The following is a 25,253-nucleotide window of genomic DNA, read 5'->3' as shown; positions in this document are numbered from 1 at the left end:
GGGTTTGTTGGGTTGGATGCAGTCCTTGTCCCACGTGGGGCTCACAGTCTTAATCCTCATTTGACAGATTAGGTAACTGAGGCCCAGAGAAGTGAAGTGATTTGCCCAACAGACAAGTGGCAGAGCTGGGATTAGAACACATTAGTCCTTTTGACACCCTGTCCCATGCTCTATCCACAAGGCGATGCTGCTTCTCTATCCCTTCCACCCCTGAGCTGAACTGAGTGTTTCCCAGTTGATTGGGTTTGTGCTCACTTCGCACCGATGTCTGGCTATTGTGTGACTGACCAGGCTGGCCCCGTCAGCCGACCCAGTTTAGCTGTTTCTCCTCTCTCCCTCCCCTCAGCACCAATGCAGACTTCTCTGAGCTAGAGGAAAGTACCAGGGTTCATCCTGGCTGCATGGATGACTAAACCCTCATCTCCCCAACCTCTCTCCTCTCCCTTCTGCGTTGCCCACGCACTGTGCTTGGGGCCCTTTAAGCCCTTGATATTCACCCCACCCTCAGCCCTGCAGCACTTATGTAAATATCTCTAAATCACTTTAACGTCCATCTCCCCCTCTAGACTGTAAGCTCCTTGTGGGTATGGGACGTGTCCCAACTCTGTTGTATTTTCTGGAGTGCTTAATACAATGCGTGCACACAGTAAGTGGCGTGGCCTAGAGCAGAGGCCTGGAAATCAAAGGACTTGAATCCTAATCCTGGCTCCACCACTCATCTGCTGTGTGGCCTTGAGCAAGTCACTTCACTTCTCTGGGCCTCAGTTACCTCATCTGTTAAAGGGGGATTAAGACTGTGAGCCCCATGAGGGACACGGAATGTGTCCAACCCGATTAGCTTATACCTACCCCAGTGGTTAGTACAGTGCCTGGCACATAGTAAGTGCTTAACAAATACCATAAAAAAGGCACTTAGTGCCGAAGATGGATTGATTCTTCCCCTGGGAAGCTCAGGAAACCTCTGCTGAGAGCTAAGTTTGCATTTCCCTGGAACTCTTCACTCTGAGTATAAAAAGCTGACACTCCTGGAGGATCAGGAACAAAACTCCTCTCCTGTCCTGTTGGCTGCTTCTCAGCCCCACCTGCTCAAACCCCATCAGTGTCGATGTAGGGCCATCGATGGGGTGGCCGTCGGCCTGGCTGGGCCAGCATTTGCTGGCTTACATATCGTTCCCTCCCCCTGGCTGAGAGAGACTCCTCCTTTCATTCATTCATTCATTCATTCATTCATTCATTCATTCATTCAATCTTATTTATTAAATTCTTACTGTGGGCAGAGCACTGTACTAAGGGCTCGGGAAAGTACAATACAACAATAAAGAGTGACGATCCCTGCCCGGGAGCTAACAGTCTACAGCCAGGAATACAGACATCAATACAAATAAACAGACATCAATACAAATAAGTAAAATTAGATTTATACATAAGTGCTGTGGGGCCAGGAGAGGGGGGAAGAGCAAAGGGAGAAAGGGTGCCGCAGAAGGGAGTGGGAGATGAGGAAAAGTGGGGCTTAGTCTGGGAAGGGCTTTTGGAAGTGATGTGCCTTCAGTAAGGCTTTGAAGGTGGGAAGAGTAATTTTTCTTGTGGATTTGAGGAGGGAGGGCTTTCCAGGCCAGAGGCAGGACATGGTCCAGGGGTCGGTGTCAAGGCAGGCAAGATGGAGGCACAGTGAGAAAGTTAGCACCAGAGGAGCAAAGTGTGCAGGCTGGGTTGTAGAAGGAGAGAAGGGAAGTGTGGTAAGAGGGGGCAGGGTGATGGAGAGCTTTAAAAGCCAGTGGTGAGGAGTTTTTGTTTTATAAAGAGGTGGATAGGCAACCACTGGAGATTTTTGAGGAGGTGGCAGTGATGTGTCCTGAACGTTTCTATAGAAAGATGATCTGGTCAACAAAGTGAAGCACGGACTGGAATGGGGAGAGACAGGAGGTTGGGGTCAGCAAGGAGGCTGATGCAGTAATCTAGGTGGGGTAGGATGAGTGATTGTATTAACCGAGTTGCTTTTGTGTAAACTGTGGGGACTCTGGTCCGGGAGGTGGGGCACGGGGGCGGGAGTCCTACCCCTCCCAGGGGTGCCCATCACTGCACCGTCACTGCCATGTATTCCCGAACTGCCACGTGGCCCCACTGGACCGGGGAGCCTTCCCCACAGCACCTGTATATATGTATATATGTTTGTATATGTATATATGTTTGTATATATGTTTGTACATATTTATTACTCTATTTATTTATTTTGTACATATCTATTCTATTTATTTTATTTTGTTAGTATGTTTTGTTTTGTTCTCTGTCTCCCCCTTTTAGACTGTGAGCCCAATGTTGGGTAGGGACTGTCTCTGTATGTTGCCAATTTGTACTTCCCAAGCGCTCAGTACAGTGCTGTGCACATAGTAAGCGCCCAATAAATACGATTGATGATGATGATGATGATGAGAGGCCGGGCCCCAAGGATGGGGGTGGTGGTGGCCTCTCACAAGGCCCCAAGTTAGGCCTGTTTGGCTTCCCCGATTGCCGGACCTGTCCTCCCCCCGTCCCTCCGCCCGGCCAGACCCCGGTGGCGAAGGTTTGGTGGATGGGTCCAGCCCTGGCCGGCCCGGACCCGGAAACAACGGGGTTGGGTGAGTTCCCCCACAGCTGCAGCAGCCCCCCTCCCCACCCCCTGGCCTGCCCTGCTCTCTCTGCAGCTTATAGAGCTCAAGTTTGAGAAGTTTGACGTGGAGAGAGACAACTACTGCAGGTACGACTACGTGGCCGTGTTCAACGGAGGGGAGGTGGATGACGCCCAGAGAATCGGCAAGTTCTGCGGAGACAGCCCGCCAGCGTGAGTGACCTCTTGGGGTCTGGCGGCAGGGCAGCCATCTCCCCCCTGGGGATCAGGCGGGCCCACTGCCGACGGGCTCGTTGGCCGGGGGAGCAGGGCGATCTCGTCCACAACCAGCCGCCTGCCCCATCCACGTGGTGCGGGCCCTCCCTCAGGTGGGCTTCAGCAGCCGAGGGGAAAACACTGTTGCGACTTCTGTCTTTGAATATGGAAGCAGCATGGCCTAGTGGGTAGAGCGTGGGACTGGGAGTTGGAAGGACCTGGGTTCTAATCCTGGCTCTGCCACTTGTCTGCTGGGTGAGCTGTGGCTTGGTGGAAAGAGCCCGGGCTTGGCAGTCCGAAGTCCTGGGTTCTAATCCCAGCTCCGCCACTCGTCTGCTGTGTGACCTTGGGCAAGTTACTTAATCAATCAATCAATCAATCATATTTATTGAGCACTTACTATGTGCAGAGCACTGTACTAAGCGCTTGGGAAGTACAAGTTGGCAACATATAGAGACAGTCCCTACCCAACATTGGGCTCACAGTCTAAAACTTCTCTTCACAGTCTTAACTTCTCTGTGCCTCAGTTATCTAATCTGTAAAATGGGGATTAAGACTGTGAGCCCCATGTGGGACAAGCTGATTGCCTTGTATCTACCCCAGCGCTTAGAAACAGTGCTTGGCACATAATAAGCGCTTAACAAATACCATAATTACTATTATTATTATTAAGTCAGTTCAGTTCTCTGGGCCACAGTTTCCTCATCTGTACAATAGAAATACTTGTTTGCCCTACGATTTAGGCTGTGAGCCCCGTGAAGGACAGGGACTGCGTCCAACCTAATTAATTTGTACCTGCCCAAGTGCTTAGAACAGTATTTTTACATAGTAAGCACTTAACAAATACCATTTATATATATATACATATATATATATATATATATACACACACACACACACATATACATACATATACAAGCACACATATATATGTATATGTATATATACACACGTGTCCTGTCCTGTTCTCCTCCCCGTGCCCTGACTCACTGGTTTCTTCCTTCTCCATCCCACCCAATCCTGTTCTCTCTCCACCTCACTGACTTCCCTCCCTGTTTCTGATGTCTGAGCGAATGGATTGAAAAATGGCAGATCAACTCCATTATGAACAAGTAGGGGAAAATAAATCCACATAACTTGGTGCTGGTGGGTCCTCACTTCATCAGTCTGTGAGCCCACTGTTGGGTAGGGACTGTCTCTATATGTTGCCAACTTGTACTTCCCAAGTGCTTAGTACACTGCTCTGCACACAGTAAGCGCTCAATAAATACGACTGATTGATTGATTGATCAGTCCTGATTGAGGAGAAAGACCATAAGGTCATTGCTGACTGTCCTTTTGAATCATTAGTCCCAACATGTGGCAGCTGCCAAATAAACCAGGTGAACCCTGGGCCTCATTGGAAAGAGTTCGGAAACAAAAAACCCACTTCTACTAGTAGGCAAGGTTCTGTCTACAGTGTTTTAGGAAGGACATCTCAGAGCTGGACCGATAGGGACCTGGGAGGGTCTCTGGTGATGGTCAGAAGATGGAGAAGTTTAGTCTGGAAATTTGTCCTTGCCAGTTTGAAGGACTAAAATTTCCTGAATTGTGAAGGGGTGGACCCAGAATTTCTGTTCCCCCAAATCCCACACCGCTAAGCTAAGGGAACACCAACTGACGTCGGAGGTAGAGCCCCGGGCTGGAGAGAAAATTGGCCTCACCTAAGATGACTTAATGATCTCAAGTCTGAATGCTCTCACATTATTGCTATAATGATAATAACAGCAACAATAATAATTGTGGTATTTGTCAAGCATTTACTGTGTGCTAAGTGCTGGGGTAGATACAAGGTAATCAGATGGGACACAACCCTGTCCCACATGGGACATGCCAGTCCAATGGGGAGGGGGAACGGGAATTGAATCCCCATTTTACAGATGGGGAAACCGAAGCACAGAGAAGTTAAGTGATTTGGTCAAGGTCACATGGCAGAGCCGAGAATAGGACCTAAGTAGGTTTCCTGACTCGCAGACTCGGGCTTTTTCGGCTAGACCTTGCTGCTTCTCTGATGGACAGTGTTCAATCTGACCCACAGTTTTGTGGCTCTTGCAGAGTATTTAGCTGAAAGGGAATCACATTCATTCTGGGGCCTCAGCACTGAGCCTTGGCAGGAATCGGGGTGGCCCAATAGAAAGAGCACGGGCCTGGGAATCAGCAGACCTGGGTTCTGCCACTTGTTTGCTGTGTGACTTTGGGCAAGTCACTTCACTTCTCTGGGCCTCAGTTCCCTCATCTGTAAAATGGGGATTAAGACTGTGAGCCCCACATGGGACAACCTTGTATCTCCCGCCCCCCACCAGAACTTAGAACAGTGCTTTGCACATAGGAAGTGCTTAACAAATACCATCATTATTATTATTATAAAAATGGGAACTAAGACCACGAGCCCTATGTGGGAGCGGGACTGTGTCCATCCCAATTATGATATATCTACCCCAGCACTTAGTACAGTGCCTGGCCTATAATAAGTGTTTTAAAAATCCCACACTAATTATTGTTATTATTATTAGGCATGGGGCGGCTACATCTCTGAAGTCTTCAAGTTTCAGTTGAAGAGCCCCAACCCGCTGCCCAGTTTGTAACTACTGAAAACAAAGTTAAGAAACACTGGAAGTTAACAGTTGTGTCTGACTCTCTCCCCTTCTGGGTCTTGTTCATATGATCGACTTCAAAGTCTTTTATATGAGGACCCCTAGAATTTGGTCCAGAGACATTCCAGCGTCCCAGACTGTGCCCCCTCCTTCCTCTCTCCATCCCCCCCGCCCTACCTCCTTCCCCTCCCCACAGCACCTGTATATATGTCTGTACAGATTTATTACTCTATTTTACTTGTACATACTTACTATTCTATTTTATTTTAATATGTGTTGTTTTGTTGTCTGTCTCCCCCTTCTACACTGTGAGCCCACTATTGGGTAGGGACCGTCTCTATATGTTGCCAACTTGTACTTCCCAAGCGCTTAGTACAGTGCTCTGCACACAGTAAGCGCTCAATAAATGTGATTGAATGAATGAATGAATTCCAGGGAGCCCAGGTAAGGCTGCTGCTGCCCTGAGCCTGGGAAAGAGCTCTTGGTTTTTCAACAGGGAAGGTTTGAACATACCTCACGTTGGTGGGAACACAAGCGGAGCTCTTTGTAGCGTAATAATTATCATCATCATCACTGTGGTCTTTAGGCTCTTACTATACGTATCAAGCACTGTACTAAGCGCCGGTGGGGATACAAGATGGGGCTCGCAGTCTAAGTAGGAGGGAGAACAGGTTTTGAATCCCCATCTTGCCGATGAGGGAGCTGAGGCACAGAGAAACTAAGTGACTTCCCCAAGGTCACGCATCTGGTACGTGGCGGTGCTGGGATTAGAACTCAGGTCTTCTGTCTCCCAGGCCCTCGCTCTTTCCACTAAGCCGTGCTAAAATTACATGTCTTTCTCCTTTCAGACCCATTGTATCTGAGCAAAATGAACTTCTGATTCAGTTCTTATCCGACTTGAGTTTAACTGCCGATGGCTTCATTGGTCATTACAAATTCCGGCCCAAGAAATTACCGACAACCCCAGCAGTGCCCGTCACGACTCCCGTCCCTACCACCACAAGTGAGTTTTTCTAGTTAAGGTTGGTTGATCGCACGGGCCTGGGTGGGGGTCGGAGGGTGAGCTGGGTGGACCGGGTGGAATCAGGGCCAGAAAGTGATCACCAAAAGCCACAAAAATGCCCTTCTGATTTCTCCCCCTTAATCTTTTTTTAGTGTGTCTGGTTCACTTTGCTTCCCATGGGTCATCAAACGTAGTCGAGTCATTTCTGATTCATAGTGACTCAATGGCGGTATTTTCTCCAGAACGTCCCATCTTCTGCCATAATCCGTAACCTTGCTAACGGTTCTTCTGTTATCATTGTTCGGGTCTCTATCCATCTAGCTGCCGTTCTGCCTCTTCCACATTTTCCCTGGACTTTTCCTAGCATTAGCAAAAGCATTAGCATCCCCATAGGTGGGAACTGGTAAATGGTGCGAGACAAGGGGGTGAAACGAGGTGGGCACTGCCAGGCGGTTTGATGAATCTTTTCCCCCTGCACATGGAGACGCGTGGTGTTACTGCTTCAAGAGAGGGAGGAAAACAATCGATCAATCATATTTATTGAGCACTTTCTGTATGCAGAACACTGGAGTGAGCCCACTGTTGGGTAGGGACTGTCTCTATATGTTGCCAACTTGTACTTCCCAAGCGCTTAGTACAGTGCTCTGCACACAGTAAGCGCTCAATAAATACGATTGATGATGATGACGATGGAGTAAGTACTTGGGAAAGAACATTATAATAGAGTTGGTCAATGCATTCCCTGCCCAGAAGGAGCTTACGGGAGAGACAGACATTAAAATAAATTACGGATATGTACATAAGTGCTTTGGGGCAGAGGGAGGGTGAATAAAGGTGAATACAGATCCAAGAGCAAGGATGACAAAGAAGGGAGAGGGAGTAGGGGAAATGAGGGCTTAAGCAGGGAAGGCCTCTTGGAGGAGATGGGGTTTAAAATAAGGGAGGGAACTCAGGAAGAGGTCAAAACCAAGGTTTTCCTCATGGAGTTGAATAATAATCATGGTATTGAAGCGCTTACTATGTGCCAAGCACTGGGGTAGGTACAAGATGATCAGGTTGGTCACAGTCCCTGCCCCACATGGGGCTCACAGTCTTAATCCCCATTTTTTAGATGAGGTAACTGAGGCGCGGAGAAGTTAAGTGACTTGCCGAGGTCACACAGCAGACAAGTGGCAGAGCCAGAATTAGAAACCAGGTCTTCCTGAGTCCCACGTTCCTGCTCTAGTGACTAGGCCATGCTGCTTCTCTTGAAGAGGTATGTCCTGGCTGCTGCTTGTAAGACATCGAGAGGAAGCTTTTTCCCAGAGAGATCCAACATGAGGGGATTGTGCCCTCTATTATCATTATTATTATACCCATTAGGCGCTTACTGTACGCCAAGTACTGAAGTAAGCGCTGGGGTAGATACTAGTTAATCAGGGTGGCCACTGACCCTGTCCCACGTGGTGCTAACCGTCCAAGTAGGAGGGAGACCGGGCTAATTGAACCCCCATTTAACTGAGGCATAGAGACTTGTCCAAGGTCACACAGCAGACAAGTGGCAGAGGCGGGAATAGAACTCAGGTCCTCTGATTCCCAGGCCAGTACTCTTTCCACTAGGCCATGTTGCTTTCCTATTTCTCCTATTTGCTCTCCCTTCTGCCCTGCCTTTTTGCTTCTGGGCTTGCTCCCCCGAAGTACTTGATATTCACCCCACCCCTGTCTCCACAGCACTTACGTACATATCCATCTGTAATGCATTTTTAATGTCTCCCCCTCTATCAATTAATAGTATTTATTGAGCACTTACTATGTGCAGAGCACTGTACTAAGCACTTGGGAGAGTACAACACAGCAGAATTAGCAGACACATTCCCTGCCCGTAAGAAGTTTACAGTCTAGAGGGGGAGACATACATTAATATAAATGAATAAGGAATTTATAATATATAATAATAATAATGTTGGCATTTGTTAAGCGCTTACTATGTGCAAAGCACTGTTCTAAGCGCTGGGGGGATACAAAGTGATCAGGTTGTCCCACGTGGGGCTCACAGTCTTAATCCCCATTGTACAGATGAGGTAACTGAGGCTCAGAGAAGTTAAGTGACTTGCCCAAGGTCACACAGCAGACATGTGGTGGAGCCGGGATTCGAACCCATGACCTCTGACTCCAAAGCCCGTGCTCTTTCCACTGAGCCACGCTGCTTCTCTCTATATATGATTTAAAGATAATAATAATTAGTAATTATGGTATCTTTTAAGCGCTTAACTATGTGCCAGGCACTGTACTAAGCACCAGGGTGGATACAAGCAGATTGGGTTGGACACAGTTCCTGTACCATGTGGGGCTCACAGTTTCAATCCCCATTTTACAGATGAGGTCACTGAGGCCCAGAGAAGTGAAGTGACTTGCCCAAGGTCACACAGCAGACAAGTGGCAGAGCCGGGATTAGAACCCATGACCTTCTGATTCCCAGGCCCGTGCTCTATCCACTACATAACTGCTGTGGGGTTGGGACAAATATCAAATGTCCGAAGGTCATTCATTCATTCAATCGTATTTATTGAGCGCTTACTGTGTGCAGAGCACTGTACTTAGCACTTGGGAAGTACAAGTTGGCAACATATAGAGATAGATCCGAGTGCATAGATGACGCAGAAGGGAGCGTGAGATAGGGAAAAGAGGGCTGAATCAGGGAAGACCTCTTGGAGGAGATCAATCAATCAATCAATCATATTCATTGAGTGCTAGCAATGTGCAGAGCATTGTACTAAGCACTTGGGAGAGTATAATACAACAGAATTAGCAGACACGTTCCCTGCCCATAATGAGTTTACAGTATAGAGGTGGAGACAGACATTAATATGAATAAGTGAATAGTTTATATGTATATATGTTTGTACATATTTTTTACTCTATTTATTTATCTATTTTATTTGTACATATCTATTCTATTTATTTTATTTTGTTAGTATGTTTGGTTTTGTTCTCTGTCTCCCCCTTTTAGACTGTGAGCCCACTGTTGGGTAGGGACTGTCTCTATATGTTGCCAATTTGTACTTCCCAAGCGCTTAGTACAGTGCTCTGCACATAGTAAGCACTCAATAAATACGGTTGATTGATTGATTGATTGATTACATATAATTTAAAGATATGTTCATAAGTGCCGTGGGGTTGGGGAGAATATCAAGTGTCCAAAACTCACAGATTGAGGTGCATAGATGATGCAGATGTGACTTTAATGATACTTTGAGGGTGGAGAGAGTAGTGGTCTGGTGTAGATTTAGGATGGGGGGAGTTCCAGGCTTGGGGGAGGACCTGGGAAAGGGGGCAGTGGGGTGGGATAGATTAGATCAGGGCCCAGTAAGTAGACTGGTGCTACAGGAGTGGAGTGTGTGGACTGGGTTGAGGTAGAGAGATCAGTGGGGTAGGATGGGTTGAGCGGATTGAGTGCCTTAAAAGTGATGGGGAGGAGTTTATGTTTGATGCAGAAATGGATGGGCAGCCATTGGAGATTCTTGAGGAGTGGGGAGACATGGACTGAATGTTTCTATTGATAAATGATCCATGTAGCAGAATTAAGTATGGGCTGGAGCTGAGAGAAACAGGAGGCCAGCAAGGAGGCAGTCAAGGCAGGATAGGATAGGTGCTTGAATCAGTGTGGTAAGTTTCGATGAAAAGGAAAATGTGGGTTTTAGCAATGTTGTGAAGGTAGAGCTGGCCGGATTTGGAGACAGGTTGAATATGTGGGTGGAACGAGAGATGAGTCAGGGTTATGTGCTCGTGAGATAGGAAGGACAATGGTAGTGTCTACAATTGTGGGAAAGACGGGTAGGACAGGGTTTGGGTGGGAAGATAAGGAGCTCAGGTTTGGACAGGTTTAATATGAGGTGTCAGTGGGTTGTCCGGGTAGAGATGTCCTGAAGGCAGGAGGAAACGTGAGATTGCAGGGAAGGAGAGAGGCTGGGGCTGGAGATGTAGGTCAGCGAAGCCAAGGCTGGATAACGTTTCAAGGAGAAGGGGGAGGTTAACAGTGTCTAAGTCCCCTGAGAGGTCTAGGAGGCTGTCAGATTTGGTGAGAAGTAGGTCACTGGTAACCTTAGAGAGGGCCGTTTCTGCCGAATGAAGCCGAGGGTGGAAGCCAGATTGGAGGGTATCATGGAGAGAACTGGAGGAGGGGAAGAGGAGACAGTAGGCGTAAATAACTCTCAACAAGTTTGAAGATAAATGGTAGGAGGGAGATGGGGCTGAGAGAGGGTGTTTTTTAGGAAAGACTGTAAGCTCCTTGTGGGTCGGGCTCATGCCTACCAAGTCTATTGTAGTCCCCCAAGCACACACTAAGTGCTCAATAAATACAATCGATCGACACAAAGGGCTCGTGGAGGGTGCACAGAATCAGCGCGTGGCCAGGGCATCAGCTCCTGCAGCTGCTCTTTGGTAGAACTGTGTTGGTGCATAAAGTGCGTGGAGGGCAGGAGCCCCAGGGTGGCTCTAAGAGGGGAGTTTGGACTGAAACTGTCCAAAGGGCTAGGCCCGGCCCATGACAGACTTATCCAGGAAACCAGCCGCGGGGACCAGCCTCAGTCAGCCAACCCTGGGGAAAACGGAAGAGCAGAGCCAGAACTGGAGGCCGGAGATTTATTGGCAAGAAGGGTGGCTAGTGACATTGGGAAAGAGCGATGCCCATTTCTATAAGTATCCATGCTCAAGTTAAATGTAATCCAAATGCAACAGGCAGTGGACAAGGAGACAGGAGGAGTCTTTACAAGAAAGTGAAAGATGCATTTCAGAAGAAGTAACCACACACTGAGATATAAGAGAACTTTCATATTGTCCTGGGATAGAAATAGAGTGATTGCCAGTGTTATCAGTGGCAAGTTTGGAGGACAGTGACGGGAACGAAGAGCATATTCAACCCTTCCGTCAAGGCCAACAGCTTGCTTATCGTGATTCATTCATTGACTCAATCTTGTTTATTGAGTGCTTACTGTGGGCAGAGCACTGTACTAAGCGCTTGGGAGAGTACAATGTAGCAATAACAGTCGTGAGCAAAATATACCAAGAACAACAACCGGGTCGGTGTCCTAGAGAAGCGAGATGCGAAATCTCTCAGATCCATATTGAATAGGTGACCAACCACCAAGAAATAATCTCTTCCAACTTCTCAACATGTAGAAGCTTAGACCACGGGTTTTGGCGTTAAAAATCATCTCTGCCCAGGGAGACCAAGTCCTACAAAGTGAATCATACATACTGAGGCATAACTATAACTCTGCCCCAGTGGGGTGGGGCGGGCAGTGATTATGATGCTCCTTAAAAGAGCCATCTCATCAGATTAGAAAGCAAAAGTGAAAATGGCAATAGTGAAGGATCAAGAAGGAGACCCTGAAAATGATGTAGAGTGGAACATGTATTGGAAGCGCGGAAGAAAGTGGCAGAGGCCTTCCCAGACTGAGCGCCTTCCTTCCTCTCCCCCTCGCCCCCCTCTCCATCCCCCCCATCTTACCTCCTTCCCTTCCCCACTGCACCTGTATATATGTATATATGTTTGTACATATTTGTTACTCTATTTATTTTACTTGTACATATCTATTCTATTTATTTTATTTTGTTAGTATGTTTGGTTTTGTTCTCTGTCTCCCCCTTTTATACTGTGAGCTCACTGTTGGGTAGGTACTGTCTCTATATGTTGCCAACTTGTACTTCCCAAGCGCGTAGTACAGTGCTCTGCACTCAGTAAGCGCTCAATAAATACGATTGATGATGATGATAAGGAACACTTCTCCAGCACAGTTCAAGTTGGTTATAAAAAGACCATGAAGAATTCAAGAGGGAGTTGAGTCACAGCTGAATTGAAGGCAAACTTATAGAGTTGCAAAGTGGACAGCTGAAGGAAAATATCCTTGAGGGACTGAAATTGGAATAAGGTAGACAAACCCAGGAAGGGTGGAGGGGGCAGAGAGTATGAACCCAGGATTGTTGTACCCTAAACCCCCGCAGTGCCAGGATGTAGGGACCCCCTTTGGAGTTCGAGTTGGACAGTGGCTGGTCCAGCGCCAACAACAGGAAAAATGTCTTCCAGCTATGGGGCGTGAGCAGTGGAATTCGTTTTTGCAGGCAGTTGTGAAGCCCCCACTATGTGCAGGTTCCAGAGGTAACTGGAGGTAATCTTAAATGAGCAGGCCGTGCTGTGTCTGAGGGAAAGTTAGGAGTGTTGAGTTCATTCAATTCATTCAATCGTATTTATTGAGCGCTTACTGTGTGCAGAGCACTGTACTAAGCCCTAACTTAGCCAGGAGAATGGGTGTCCAGGACGGCAGCCAGTGCATGATTTTTGTAAGCTTCCTGTTTCCCAGTTGGAGACAATCCCGGGCTGGATAGCCTGAGGGCCAGAGGCGGGCTGGTGCTTCTTAAGGGCCTTTCTGATACTGCCTGAGGGGCTGACTCCTGTTCTCCCTGGGCCAGTTGCCCAGTAGTCCGTTTTATTTTATTTTATTTTGTTAATATGTTTTGTCTTGTTGTCTGTCTCCCCCTTCTAGACTGTGAGCCCGCTGTTGGGTAGGGACCGTCTCTAGATGTTGCCCACTTGGACTTCCCAAGCGCTTAGTACAGTGCTCTGCACACAGTAAGCGCTCAATAAATACGATTGATTGATTGATAGTCCGTGTGAGGATTGGGTGCCTGCCACCCCTCAATGTGTGGGTTGCTGCGAGGGGCTGCGACCTTGGAGGTCCAGGATGGACTGGGAAGTTGGGACTGTACTGCCCTGGCTTGCGGAGGGCGGGAGAGGAAGGAGGGATGGGGCAAGCACCACGGGGCCAATCCCAGCCATAATTTGGGTTATTTGGTGGGTCCCAGTTCCTCCCAGGACTCCCAGCCTGGAATCAATCAATCAATCGTATTTACTGAGCGCTTACTGTGTGCAGAGCACTGGACTAAGCGCTTGGGAAGTACAAGTTGGCAACATATAGAGACAGTCCCTACCCAACAGTGGGCTCACAGTCTAGAAGGGGGAGACAGAGAACAAAACCAAACACATTAACAAAATAAAATAAATAGAATAGATATATACAAGTAAAATAAATAGAGTAATAAATATGTACAAACATATATACATATATACAGGTGCTGTGGGGAAGGGAAGGAGGTAAGACGGGGGGGATGGAGAGGGGGATGAGGGGACTCAAGTGAAAAGTGGCATAGCCTAGTGGAAAGAGCACAGGCCTGGGAGTCATAGGGTCTGGGTTCTAATCCTGGCTCTGCCACTTGCCTGCTCTATGACCCCGGGTGAGTCACTTCTCTTTGCCTCAGTTACCTCATCTGTATAATGGGGATTTTGACTGTGAGCCCTGTGTGGGCCACAGACTGTGTCCAACCTGGTTAGCTCGTATCTACCCCAGCACTTACTGCAGTGCCTGGCACGTAGCAAACGCTTAAGCAATGCCATCTAAAAAAAAGTGGAGGGGGAATTATTGAGCCCTGAGGGCCTTTCCCTGGCCCAGGGCTCAAAAGCCACTCCGGGGCTCCAGCTGCCCTCAGAGCTAGGCCAAATGTGGACGACTGCTGGCCCAGGAGCTTGGGTAGCGGGAGCGGCCATGTGTCCGGTCCCCAACCCTGGTTTGGAGGGAGGGGGTGGTCGGTGCCATCTGTGGTGCCATCACAATATTTCAGAGGGGAGCGGATGCCAGCCTCGGAAATCCAGGCTGCCAGGGGGGCCCTCAGGGTCTGCAGGGCTGGGGGCAAAGCACGGCACCCCGATCCTCCAGTAGACAGAGACTCAGGGGAGGCATGCATCCCGAGAGCCGCCGGGTTCGGGCAGTTGGTGGACCTGTGGTGGGCCCGGCCCAAGGGCCACTCCTCGGGAGGGCACCTGGGAGGAGGCGAACATCGAGCCTTAACTGTTTCAGCTGCAGTCACCCATCTTAATTAACAGCTTCCTTCTCAAAAACAGGTTTGAAGCCTACCGTGCCCCTTTGTCAACAGAAGTGCAGGCGCCGAGGGACCCTGGAGAGCAATTACTGTTCCAGTAATTTTGGTAAGGAAATGGCATGGTGTTTTGGGGCACAGGGCGGCGCCTGAGTCTCCCAGAGCGACGGTACACTACATGGCCAAGGGGGAATCATTCATGCGTGACAAGAGAAAGGGGCTTGGAGAGAGCCATGGATGGGTGGTCCGGTGGGGTCAGTGGAGGGGAAGTCCAGGGGGAGGCTGGGCAGGTCATATCATGATGGAAAAAGATTTCTAGCCAGTTCTTAGTTCCTCCAAGTTTCCCGGGGCTCCTTGGGAGCCCCAGACCTACGCAGACAGACAGACGGCCGGACAGATGGATGGAGGGGTTGAAGCAGGAGTGCCATTATTCAAGGGCTGCTGTTCTAACCATGTAACTGGAAGATAAATAAATAAATAATGATGTTGGCATTTGTTAAGCGCTTACTATGTGCTTAACACTCTTAAGTGTTAAGCACACTCTTTAGTACTAAGTTAAGCACACTCTTAAGTACTAAGTACTCTTTCCACTGAGCCACGCTGCCTAGAAGCAGCATGGCCTACTGGAAAGGGCATGGGCTTTGGAGTCAGAGGTCATGGGTTCACATCCCGGCTCCGCCAATTGTCAGCTATGTGACTTTGGGCAAGTCACTTCACTTCTCTGTGCCTCAGTTACCTCATCTGTAAAACGGGGATTAAGACTGTGAGCCCCCCTTGGGACAACCTGATCACCTTGTAACCTCCCAGCGCTTAGAACAGTGCTTTGCACGTAGTAAGTGCTTAATAAATGCCATTATTATTATTATTATTATTAGCTAGGACTTGCTGTCTGACATGAAGTGCGTCTCAAAGGAAACAGTGTGCCTGGCAAATGTGGTTTGGATTTTTCCAATCCTGGGCCTTGTGCTGAGTCCACCTCACAAACCTGGTTTTAACTCTGTCCCCTCCTCTGTCCAGCAACAATATTTCTCCATCCTTGCCCTTAATGACCTGGTCACGTACTTTGTCAATAAAATTGAAACCATCATGCGTGACCTCCCTAAAATCTCCCCTGTCCTGCCCCCTCTTCTACTCTCAATCAATCGCATTTATTGAGTATCGCATTTACTGTGTGCAGAGTATTATACTAAAGCAATTTGGAGACTACAGCATAACAGAGTTAGTAGACACTTTCTCTGCCCATAACAAGCTTACAGTCTAGAGGGGGTAGGATGCTCTCCCATCCTTTCCAACAGTATTTCAAGAGGAGATTTCCTCCCTCTTCTTTTGCCTCCCACCCCATCTCTTTGAAGAAAGGAAAGGAAATTGAGTTGAGAGTTCACTAGAGAGGGAAGTCTCAAGAGCATCAATTTATACATCAAGGGAAAGTAGCTTAGGCGTAGAGACTAAATGGGGCATGATGACTTTAGAAAATTGGTTCAGGTCAAAAGATCAGAGGTCTCTCTGAGGGAACAGCACAGATTTGTAGGAGGGGGGAGGTGTAGGAGAGAAGGCAGGTGAGGAGGTTTTGGTGGGATAGAGGGATTTCTCAAGTTGGTGAGGATAGAGTTTGTACAGTGACTAGAATTGATGAGCTCAGTTATGAACCCAAGTTAGTGAGTGTGTGAGGGGGCGTGGAAAAGGAGGTCAGTGGAATTTAGGAGAGGAGGTGAACAGTAGGAGTCATAGGGGACTTCCACATGGATAATGAAGGGATGGAGAAAGTGAGAGGGAATGTGAGAAAAGGATCAAAATGATTTAGGAATTTGGATGTGGGGTGGTAGATGGCTGTAACTGGTAACTGGAGGAGGTGATAGAGGCAAATGATATGGGCTTCAAAGGAAGGAAAAAAGAGAGGTGGGGGAGGTGGAAGGGGAGAGAAGGAAGAGGAGTTGGCTTCCTTCCTTTCCCAGTGAGTCTGAGGGAGTGGGAGAAAAAGAGGCCCCCCTCTTGAGAGTGGCAAGGGAGACAGGTTCATCTGGGGAGAGCCAGGTTTCAGTGATGATGATGAGGAGCAGTCACTGGGTCAGGAACAGGTCAAAAATGAAGGGAATCTGCCCCAGGATGGAGCTGGGTCCTTGGGTCCTTGAGAGTGAAGAGGTGAAGGTTTAGGAGTAAACAGAGGGATGGGTTGATGTGAAGGCTGACAGCTGTTGATATGTTAATAATAATAATAATAATAATAGCATTTGTTAAGCACTATGTGCAAAGCACTGTTCTGAGGGGGATACAAGGTGATCAGTTTGTCCCACGTGGGGCTCACAGTCTTCATCCCCATTTTACAGATGAGGTAACTGAGGCACAGAGAAGTTAAGTGGCTTGCCCAAGGTCACACAGTAGACAAGTGGAGGAGCCGGAATTCGAACCCTTGACCAGGTTAAGAACCTGGCCAGTGTCACCAGGGCATCATACTTGTTATATAGTACAGTTGTTCTGTATTTGTATTCAGGCCGGGCTGCAGGGAGAGGTAAGATGAAGGAATGGCACCTTATCAAAACACTTGCCTCTTCCCTTCTTCCCCACCCCAGCCACCATCTTAAACATTCACTTTCTCGTGGCTTTTTCTCCCCTGCTTTCAAACATGCCCATGTCTCCCCTATCCTAAAAAAAAACTCGCCCTTCACCCCCTGGATCCCTCCAGTTAACTCTCCATCTGCCTCATACTATTTCTCTCCAAAATCACTGAGTTTTGTATACCCAGTCTCCACTTCCACTCCTGCAATTATCTCGATTCCCCTCCAATCTGGCTTCCACCCTCTTCACTCCTCAGAACCAGCCCTCTCTAAAGCTTTTTTTTTTCCCAGTGGTACTTGTTAAGCATTTACTATGTGCCAATCACTGTACTAAATGCTGAGGTAAATCCACGTTAATCAGGTTGGTTACAGTCTCTGTCCCACATAGGGCTCACAGTCTTCATCTCCATTTTACAGATGAGGGAACCAAGGCACAGAGAATTTAAATGACTTGCCCCAGGTCACAAAGCAGACAAGTGACAGAGCCAAGATTAGAACCTTCTGATTCCCCTGGTCCTGGGATGCCCTCCCTCTGCCCATCAGCCAAGCTAGCTCTCTTCCTCCCTTCAAGGCCCTGCTGAGAGCTCACCTCCTCCAGGAGGCCTTCCCAGACTGAGCCCCTTCCTTCCTCTCCCCCTCGTCCCCCTCTCCATCCCCCCATCTTACCTCCTTCTCTTCCCCACAGCACCTGTATATATGTATATATGTTTGTACACATTACTCTATTTATTTATTTTACTTGTACATATCTATTCTATTTATTTTATTTTGTTAGTATGTTTGGTTTTTTTTTTCTCTGTCTCCCCCTTTTAGACTGTGAGCCCAATGTTGGGTAGGGACTGTCTCTATATGTTGCCAATTTGTACTTCCCAAGCGCTTAGTACAGTGCTCTGCACATAGTAAACGCTCAATAAATATGATTGATTGATTGATTGATTGATTCCCAGTTCTGTGCTCTATCCATTAGGCAACCCTGCTTCTCTGTGCTTATCTATGACTTCTTTCTTGCCAAATCCAATGGCCATCCTAATCCTCAACCTCTCATTCATTCATTCAGTCGTATTCATTGAGCGCTTACTGTGTGCAGAGCACTGTACTAAGCGCTTGGGAAGTACAATTTGGCAACACAACTGCCTCAACTGCCTTCGGTAATGTGGACTACCCCCTTCTCCTTGAAGCATTATCCAACCTTGGCTTCACTCTCACTCTCCTCCTCTGATTCACCTCCTGTCCCTCTGATCACGCTTCAATCTCTTTTGCAGTTTCCTCCTTTGTCTCCCATTCCTTAACTGTGAGCATCCCTCAAGATTCAGGTCTGGTTCCCCTTCTTTTCTCCATCTACTCCTACACTTAGAGAACTCGTGTGCTCCCACGGTTTCAACCCCCTTCTGTACGTGGATGATTCTCAAATCTAGCTTGCCAGCCCTGACCTCTGCCCTTCTCTGCTGTCTCACATCTTCTCCTGGCTTCAGGACATCTCTACTTGGATATCCTACTGGGATCTCAAAGTAAACATGCCCAAAACAGAACTGCTTAGCTTCACAACCAAAGCCTGTCCTCCCCGTTTCTTTCCCAGAACCGCAGACATCATTATCCATGGCATGGTCCTCAACTCATCTCTCTCATTCAAGCTACATACTCAGTGTCACCAAATCCTATCAGTTCTACCTTTACAAGGCTGCTAAAGTCCACCCTTTTCTCTCCATCCACAATGCCACCATGCTGATCCAAGCACTGATCATATCCCACCTTGATTATTGCATCAGTCTCCCTGCTGACCTCCCTGTCTCCTGACTCTCCCCACTCCAGTCCCTACTTCAATCTGCTGTCTGGATCATTTCTCTAAAAAACACTAACACAGTCCATGTTTCCCCACTACTCAAGAACCTCCAGTGGTTGCCCATCCACCTATGCTTCAAACAGAAACTCCGTACCATTGGCTTTAAAGCACTCGATCAGCTCTCGCCCGCCCCTTCTCTTACCTTGTTGATTTCCAGCTCCAACCCAGCCCACAGACTTTGCTCCTCCAATTAATTAATTAATGATGGTATTTGTTAAGCGCTTACTATGTGCCATGCACTGTTCTAAGCACTGGGGTAGATACAAGGTAATCAGGTTGTCCCATGTGGGCCTCTCAGTCTTAATCCCCATTTTACAGAGGAGGGAACTGAGGCACGGAGAAGTGAAGTGGCTTGCCCAAAGTCACACAGCTGACAAGTGGCAGAGCCGGGATTAGAACCCATGACCTTTGACTTCCAAGCCCGTGCTCTTTCCAGTGAGCCATGCTGCTTCTCCTAAATGCCAATGCCAGCCTACTCACCGTACCCTCATCTTGCCGTTGACTTCTTACCTCCCTCTGTCGTGGAACTCCCTCCCCCTTCAATCAATCAATCAATCAATCGTATTTATTGAGCGCTTACTGTGTGCAGAGCACTGTACTAAGAGCTTGGGAAGTACAAGTTGGCAACATATAGAGACAGTCCCTACCCAACAGTGGGCTCACAGTCAGCTAGATCACCACTCTTCCCTTCCTTCAAAGCCTTACGAAAAATCACATCTCCAAGAGGCCTTCCCTAACTCCAGGCCTCGTTTCCCCAACTTCCTCTACCTTTTGTGTTGCTTGGGTGATTGGCTCTGTTCTCTTTCAGCACTCACCTTCATAGTCATGCCACCGTCAGCCCCACAGCGCCTAGGCATATACGTGTAATATATTTTAATATCTGTCTCCCCCTCTAAACCGTAAGGTCCTTGTGGGCAGGGAACGTGTCTGCCAGCTCTGTTGTGTGTCCTCTCCCAAGTTATTAGTACAGTGCTCAGTACACGGTAAGCGCTCAATACATACTATTGATTGAGTCTTCCCTTTGAGCCTATTAGGGAGCAGCGTTCCTCTCCTAGCCCTGAAGAACCCTTTCCCCGGCTGCCCTGATTCCTTCCCTCTCAGGCCCCAGCTAGCCTACCCCAAAGCTTGTCCCCCTGCCCTGCTCAGGGCCTGGCTTCACAGTAGATCTTCACTGCCTGGTCTTCCTTAGACCGCTGTTGAGACGCAGCGGCCACGAAGTCAACCTCATCCAGTCCAACCCTCCTAACAGATCGACCCTGCTCGGTTGGGAAGGCAGGGCCTCACGGGCATTTTGGAATCACTGGCCATTTGTCATGCTTCTGAGCCCAACAGCCGGGGCGTTCTGTATCTGACCACGGTGGCTGCCTTCTGATGGGATTGCCCGCAGGGCAATCTGATGAGAAATCCCGTGGCGGCAACCCCCCGTCCCTCCGCGAGCCCAGCATAGTAAGTTGCCCCTCTGTAGGACATAAAACCAAGAGCTGGGGCAGGTCATCAGAGCCTATTAGGCTAGCTCCAAGAGGGAAAGGGGGACTCAGTCAACTTGGCCTCATCTATGGCCACGTGCCAATTACCCACGCTCTCTTACGCTGCGAAACTGTGTCAGCCGCTTTAGTCTTCCGTGTGGGGAACCTCAGCCACCATTATCTAGGGCCTCTCTGCCTTCCGGAGAGGTTCTGCCTCTTCCACAGGCACAGCGAATGACCACAAGGTCACCGATGGCAGTGGCAGAGAGGATGGGGAATTAAGAGTATGATGGCGGCACTCCTCAACAGGAAGAGCTGAGGAGGCTGCTAAAGCCATACGGAGGGACCCAGGGGGCTCAGAGAGGCTACAGCTGAGAGAGGGGGCTCCAGGGAGCTGAGAGAAATGGAGGAGACACTAGACGGTCGCCTCGTTGTGGACAGGGAATGAGTCTACCAACTCTGTTATACTCTAATCTGCCAAGTGCTTAGTATTCATTCAGTCATATTGAGCATTTACTGTGTGCAGAGCTCTGTACTAAGTGCTTGGGAGAGTACAATAATAATAATAATGGTATTTGTTAAGTGCCTACTATGTGCAAAGCACTGTTCTAAGTGCTGGGGGGATACAAGGTGATCAGGTTGCCCCACGGGGGGCTCACAGTCTTAATCCCCATTTTACAGATGAGGGAACTGAAGCACAGAGAAGTGACTTGACCAAAGTCACACAGCTGACAACTGGCGGGGCCGGAATGTGAACCCATGACCTTTGACTCCAAAGCCCGTGCTCTTTCCACTGAGCCACGCTGCTTCTCAATACAACAGTAAACAGGCACATTCCATGCCCACAATGAGCTGACAGTCTTGTGGAGGGGAGAGACAGACATTAATAAAATCACAATAAATTACAGATATGTACATATGTGCTGTAGGGCTGGGAGCGGGGAAGAACAAATGGAGCAAGTCAGGGCAATGCAGAAGGGAGTGGGAGAAGAGAAAAGTGGGGGGCTTAGTCAGGGAAGGCCTCTTGGAGGAGGTGTGCCTTCAATAAGTCTTTGAAGAGGGGGTCATTGTCTGTTGGATTTGAGGAGGTAGGGCATTCCAGACCAGAGGCAGGACGTGGGCGAGGAGTCGGCAGCGAGATAGATGTTACTGAAGCACAGTGAGAAGACTGGCATTAGAGGAGTGAAGTGTATGGGCTGGGTTGTATTAGGAGAGTAGTGAGGAGAGTGAGGGCAAGGTGATGACTGCTTTAAAGCCAATTATCAGGAATTTTTGTTTGATAAGGAGGTGGATGGGCAGCCACTGGAGTTTTTTGAGGAGTGGGGAAACATGTCCTGAACGTTTTTGTAGAAAAATGATCTGGGCAGCAGAGTGAAGTATGAACTGGAGTAGGGAGAGACAGGAGGCTGGGAGGTCAGCAAGGAGGCTGATGAGATAATCCAGGTGGGTTAGGATGAGTGATTGTATTAACTGGTAGCAGTTTGGATGGTTAGTATGGTGCTGCGCACACAGTAAGTGCTTAATAAATACCATCGATGGATTGAGGATCGAGAACCGGAGCAAAAACATCAGACAGAAAATGGGAGCAGGTGAGAAGCAGGGAGAGAAAGCTCAGGTTTGGACTGGCCACAGATTTCCCCAGTTTCAACGAGGAAACTCTCTGCGTAGACCTGGAAAAGACTATCCATCACCTATCCGCTTCCTGAACCTTTCTCTGAGATTTCCCTTTAGGGTAAACAGCCCCTCTAAGCTGGACTCAGCCCTGACATAAATTCTTATTTACCCCTCTGGGATCCGCATCACGATCTGGGAATCACTGGATGGGAAATTGAATGGCCCCTTCTTGGGAAAACAGTATGTAAATTTATCTTCCCCCACTGCCGCTCCCAGGTCCCTGACTGATTCTGGGTGCAGGAGCAACACTGAGCCCAAAGACAACACAGTGTAAAATTAAACCCAGTGGTCATCATCAATCGTATTTATTGAGCGCTTACTGTGTGCAGAGCACTGTACTTGGGAGAGTGCAATACAACAGAGTTGGTAGATATGTTCCCATCCCACAAGGAGCTTACTTACTTACCTAGCTTACTTAGTGAGCAATTGATCTGGCCAATCTTCAAAAAACCTCTAATCCGCTGGCCACAGTGGCTTTTGGAGTGATTGGCTAATAATAATGGTATTTGTTAAGCGCTTACTATGTGCCAAGCACTGTTCTAAGCACTGGGGTAGATACAAGGTGATCAGGTTGTCCCATGTGGGGCTCACCGTCTTAATCCCCATTTTCCAGACGAGGTAGCTGAGGCACAGAGAAGTTAAGTGGCTTGCCCAAGGTCACACAGCGGACAAATGGCAGAGGCAGGATTAGAACCCACGTCCTCTGACTCCCAAGTCCGGGCTCTTGCCACTATGCCCTGCTATACCAGACCAAGGTGGAAACAGGTTAGATTAATCAATTGGTAATATTTGAGCACTTACTGTGTGCAAAGCACTACGAGGTGCTTGGGATAGTATAATAGAGGTTAAAAACAAGATTTCTGTCCTTGTGAATCTTATAATCTAACAGGAGGAGACAGACACAAAATGATTTACAATTAGGAGGGAAAAGAAAATAGAAGGATGGACAAGTGAATAAATACTTTTTCTGGGATCAATCAATCAATCAATCGTATTTATTGAGCGCTTACTGTGTGCAGAGCACTGTACTAAGTGCTTGGGAAGCACAAGTTGGCAACAAATAGAGACAATCCCTACCCATCAGTGGGCTCACAGTCTAAAAGGGGGAGACAGAGAACAAAACCAAACATACTAACAAAATAAAATAAATAGAATGCAGAAGGAAATGGTTAGGCACTGGCTATTTTTGAGGAGGAGAGAGAGTTGAGCAGAATGACATTTTAGGAAGAAGGTCCAGACTGTAGAGCGAAGTAAGGACTGAAAAAGGGAGAAAGGTTGGAGGCAGGGAGACCAGTGAGGAGGCTGATACAGTAATGTGATCGGGAGTCGAGGAGCGTTTGAACCAGAGGGATGGCCATTTGAGTGGGAAGGGCCTGGCGGATAAAGAACTGGCAGGACTCAGTGACAGGCTGAATGTGAAGGATAAAAGATAGCGACACGTCAAGAATGCCACCAAGGAAGTGGGCTTCTCGGACAGGATGTTGGCAAAAGAGGTGGGAAAGTTAGGCGGAAAGATGAAGAGCGTCTCTAACGTCACTGGTGTCCATCTGAAGCTTCGAAGGAAATGAGTTCAAAAGGCCTTAAACTCAGCCTGTCTTCCTTTAGTGCTGGCGGGAACCGTGATCTCCACAATCCCACGAGGGAGCAGCCTGCAAGTGACCGTGTCGATCATTAACGTGCACAAAGCGGGGAACCTGGCCATCCAGCAGGCGGGCAAGAATATGAGCGCCAAGCTCGTCGTGGTCTGTAAGCAGTGCCCCCTCCTCCGGAGAGGTGAGTGGCCAAGCGACCCGGCCGGGGTGCCAGCGGGGCAACGGCCGGGGGCCTTCCCCGGGAAGCGTGGGGCCTGAGGGAAGTCGGCTGACCAGGGCCGGCCCCGCTCTCCCCGTACCCACCGGCGGCAGCCCTCTATTCATTCACTCAGTCGTATTTATTGAGCGCTTACTGTGTGCAGAGCACTGTACTGAGCACTTGGGAAGTACGAGTTGGCAACATCTAGAGACGGTCCCTACCCAGCAACGGGCTCACAGTCTTGAAGGGGGAGACAGACAACAAAACGTGTAGACAGGTGTCAAAATCGTCAGAACAAATAGAATTAAAGCTAGATAATAATAATAATAATAATAATAATAATGGCATTTATTAAGCGCTTACTATGTGCAGAGCACTGTTCTAAGCGCTGGGGAATTTACAAGGTCATCAGGTTGTCCCACGTGGGGCTCACAGTCTTCATCCCCATTTTACAGATGAGGGAACTGAGGCCCAGAGAAGTTAAGTGACTTGCCCAAAGTCACACAGTTGACAAGTGGTGCAGCTGGGAGTTGAACCCATGACCTCTGACTCCAAAGCCCGTGCTTTTTCCACTGAGCCATGCTGCTTCTCTGTGATGTGATGTGCTTGTTAATGCACATCATTAACAAGATAAATAGAATAGTAAATACGTACAAGTAAAATAAATAGAGTGATAAATCTGTACAAACATACATACAGGGGATAGGGAGGAGGAAAGGAAAAAGGGGGCTCAGTCTGGGGGTTCAGTCAGTCTCTATTCCCTAGCCATGGCCTCAATGTCCACACCTGGGGGACTGGTAAAACCCTTTCATTGAGCAGTCAGAGCTTATAGGAGGTCTCTGCTCACACTTTCAATCAATCAATCAATCAATTGTATTTATTGAGCGCTTACTGTATGCAGAGCACTGTACTAAGCGCTTGGGAAGTACAAGTTGGCAACATATAGAGATGGTCCCTGCCCAACAGTGGGCTCACAGTCTAAAAGGGGGAGACAGAGAACAAAACCAAACATACTAACAAAATAAATAAACAAGTAAAATAGAGTAATAAATATGTACAAACATATATATATATATATATGTATATATATATACAGGTGCTGTGTATACTAACATACTAACAAAATAAATAAACAAGTAAAATAGAGTAATAAATATGTACAAACATATATATATATATGTATATATATATACAGGTGCTGTGGGGAAGGGAAGGAGGTAAGATGGGGGGGATGGAGAGGGAGACGAGGGGGAGAGGAAGGAAGGAAGTTCAAGTTGGCAACATATAGAGACAGTCCCTACCCAACAGTGGGCTCACAATCAATCAATCAATCAATCAATCGTATTTATTGAGCGCTTACTATGTGCAGAGCACTGTACTAAGCGCTTGGGCTCACAGTCTAAAAGGGGGAGACAGAGAACAAAACCAAACATGCTAACAAAATAAATAGAATAGATGTGTACAAGTAAAATAAATAGAGTAATAAATAGGTACAAACATATATACATATATACAAGTGCTGTGGG

At 48.0% G+C, this 25,253-nt stretch overlaps 1 protein-coding gene across 1 annotated transcript in view; it reads left to right on the top strand.

Moving 5' to 3' along the window:
• PCOLCE2 (procollagen C-endopeptidase enhancer 2) overlaps positions 1-25,253 on the top strand; it is a 66,576-nt gene that overhangs the window by 32,029 nt on the left and 9,294 nt on the right. The window contains exons 5-8 of the mRNA XM_038746690.1: positions 2,682-2,818; positions 6,342-6,496; positions 14,430-14,513; positions 23,542-23,709. Coding sequence (XP_038602618.1) covers positions 2,682-2,818; positions 6,342-6,496; positions 14,430-14,513; positions 23,542-23,709 — 544 coding nt within the window. The remainder of the gene's footprint in view (positions 1-2,681; positions 2,819-6,341; positions 6,497-14,429; positions 14,514-23,541; positions 23,710-25,253) is intronic.

This window comes from Tachyglossus aculeatus, chromosome 1 (genome assembly GCF_015852505.1).
Source record: "Tachyglossus aculeatus isolate mTacAcu1 chromosome 1, mTacAcu1.pri, whole genome shotgun sequence".
Classification (NCBI taxonomy): Eukaryota; Metazoa; Chordata; class Mammalia; order Monotremata; family Tachyglossidae; genus Tachyglossus; species Tachyglossus aculeatus.
Note: the sequence above shows the minus strand (reverse complement) of the source record. Positions and strands in the feature narration are given on the sequence as shown.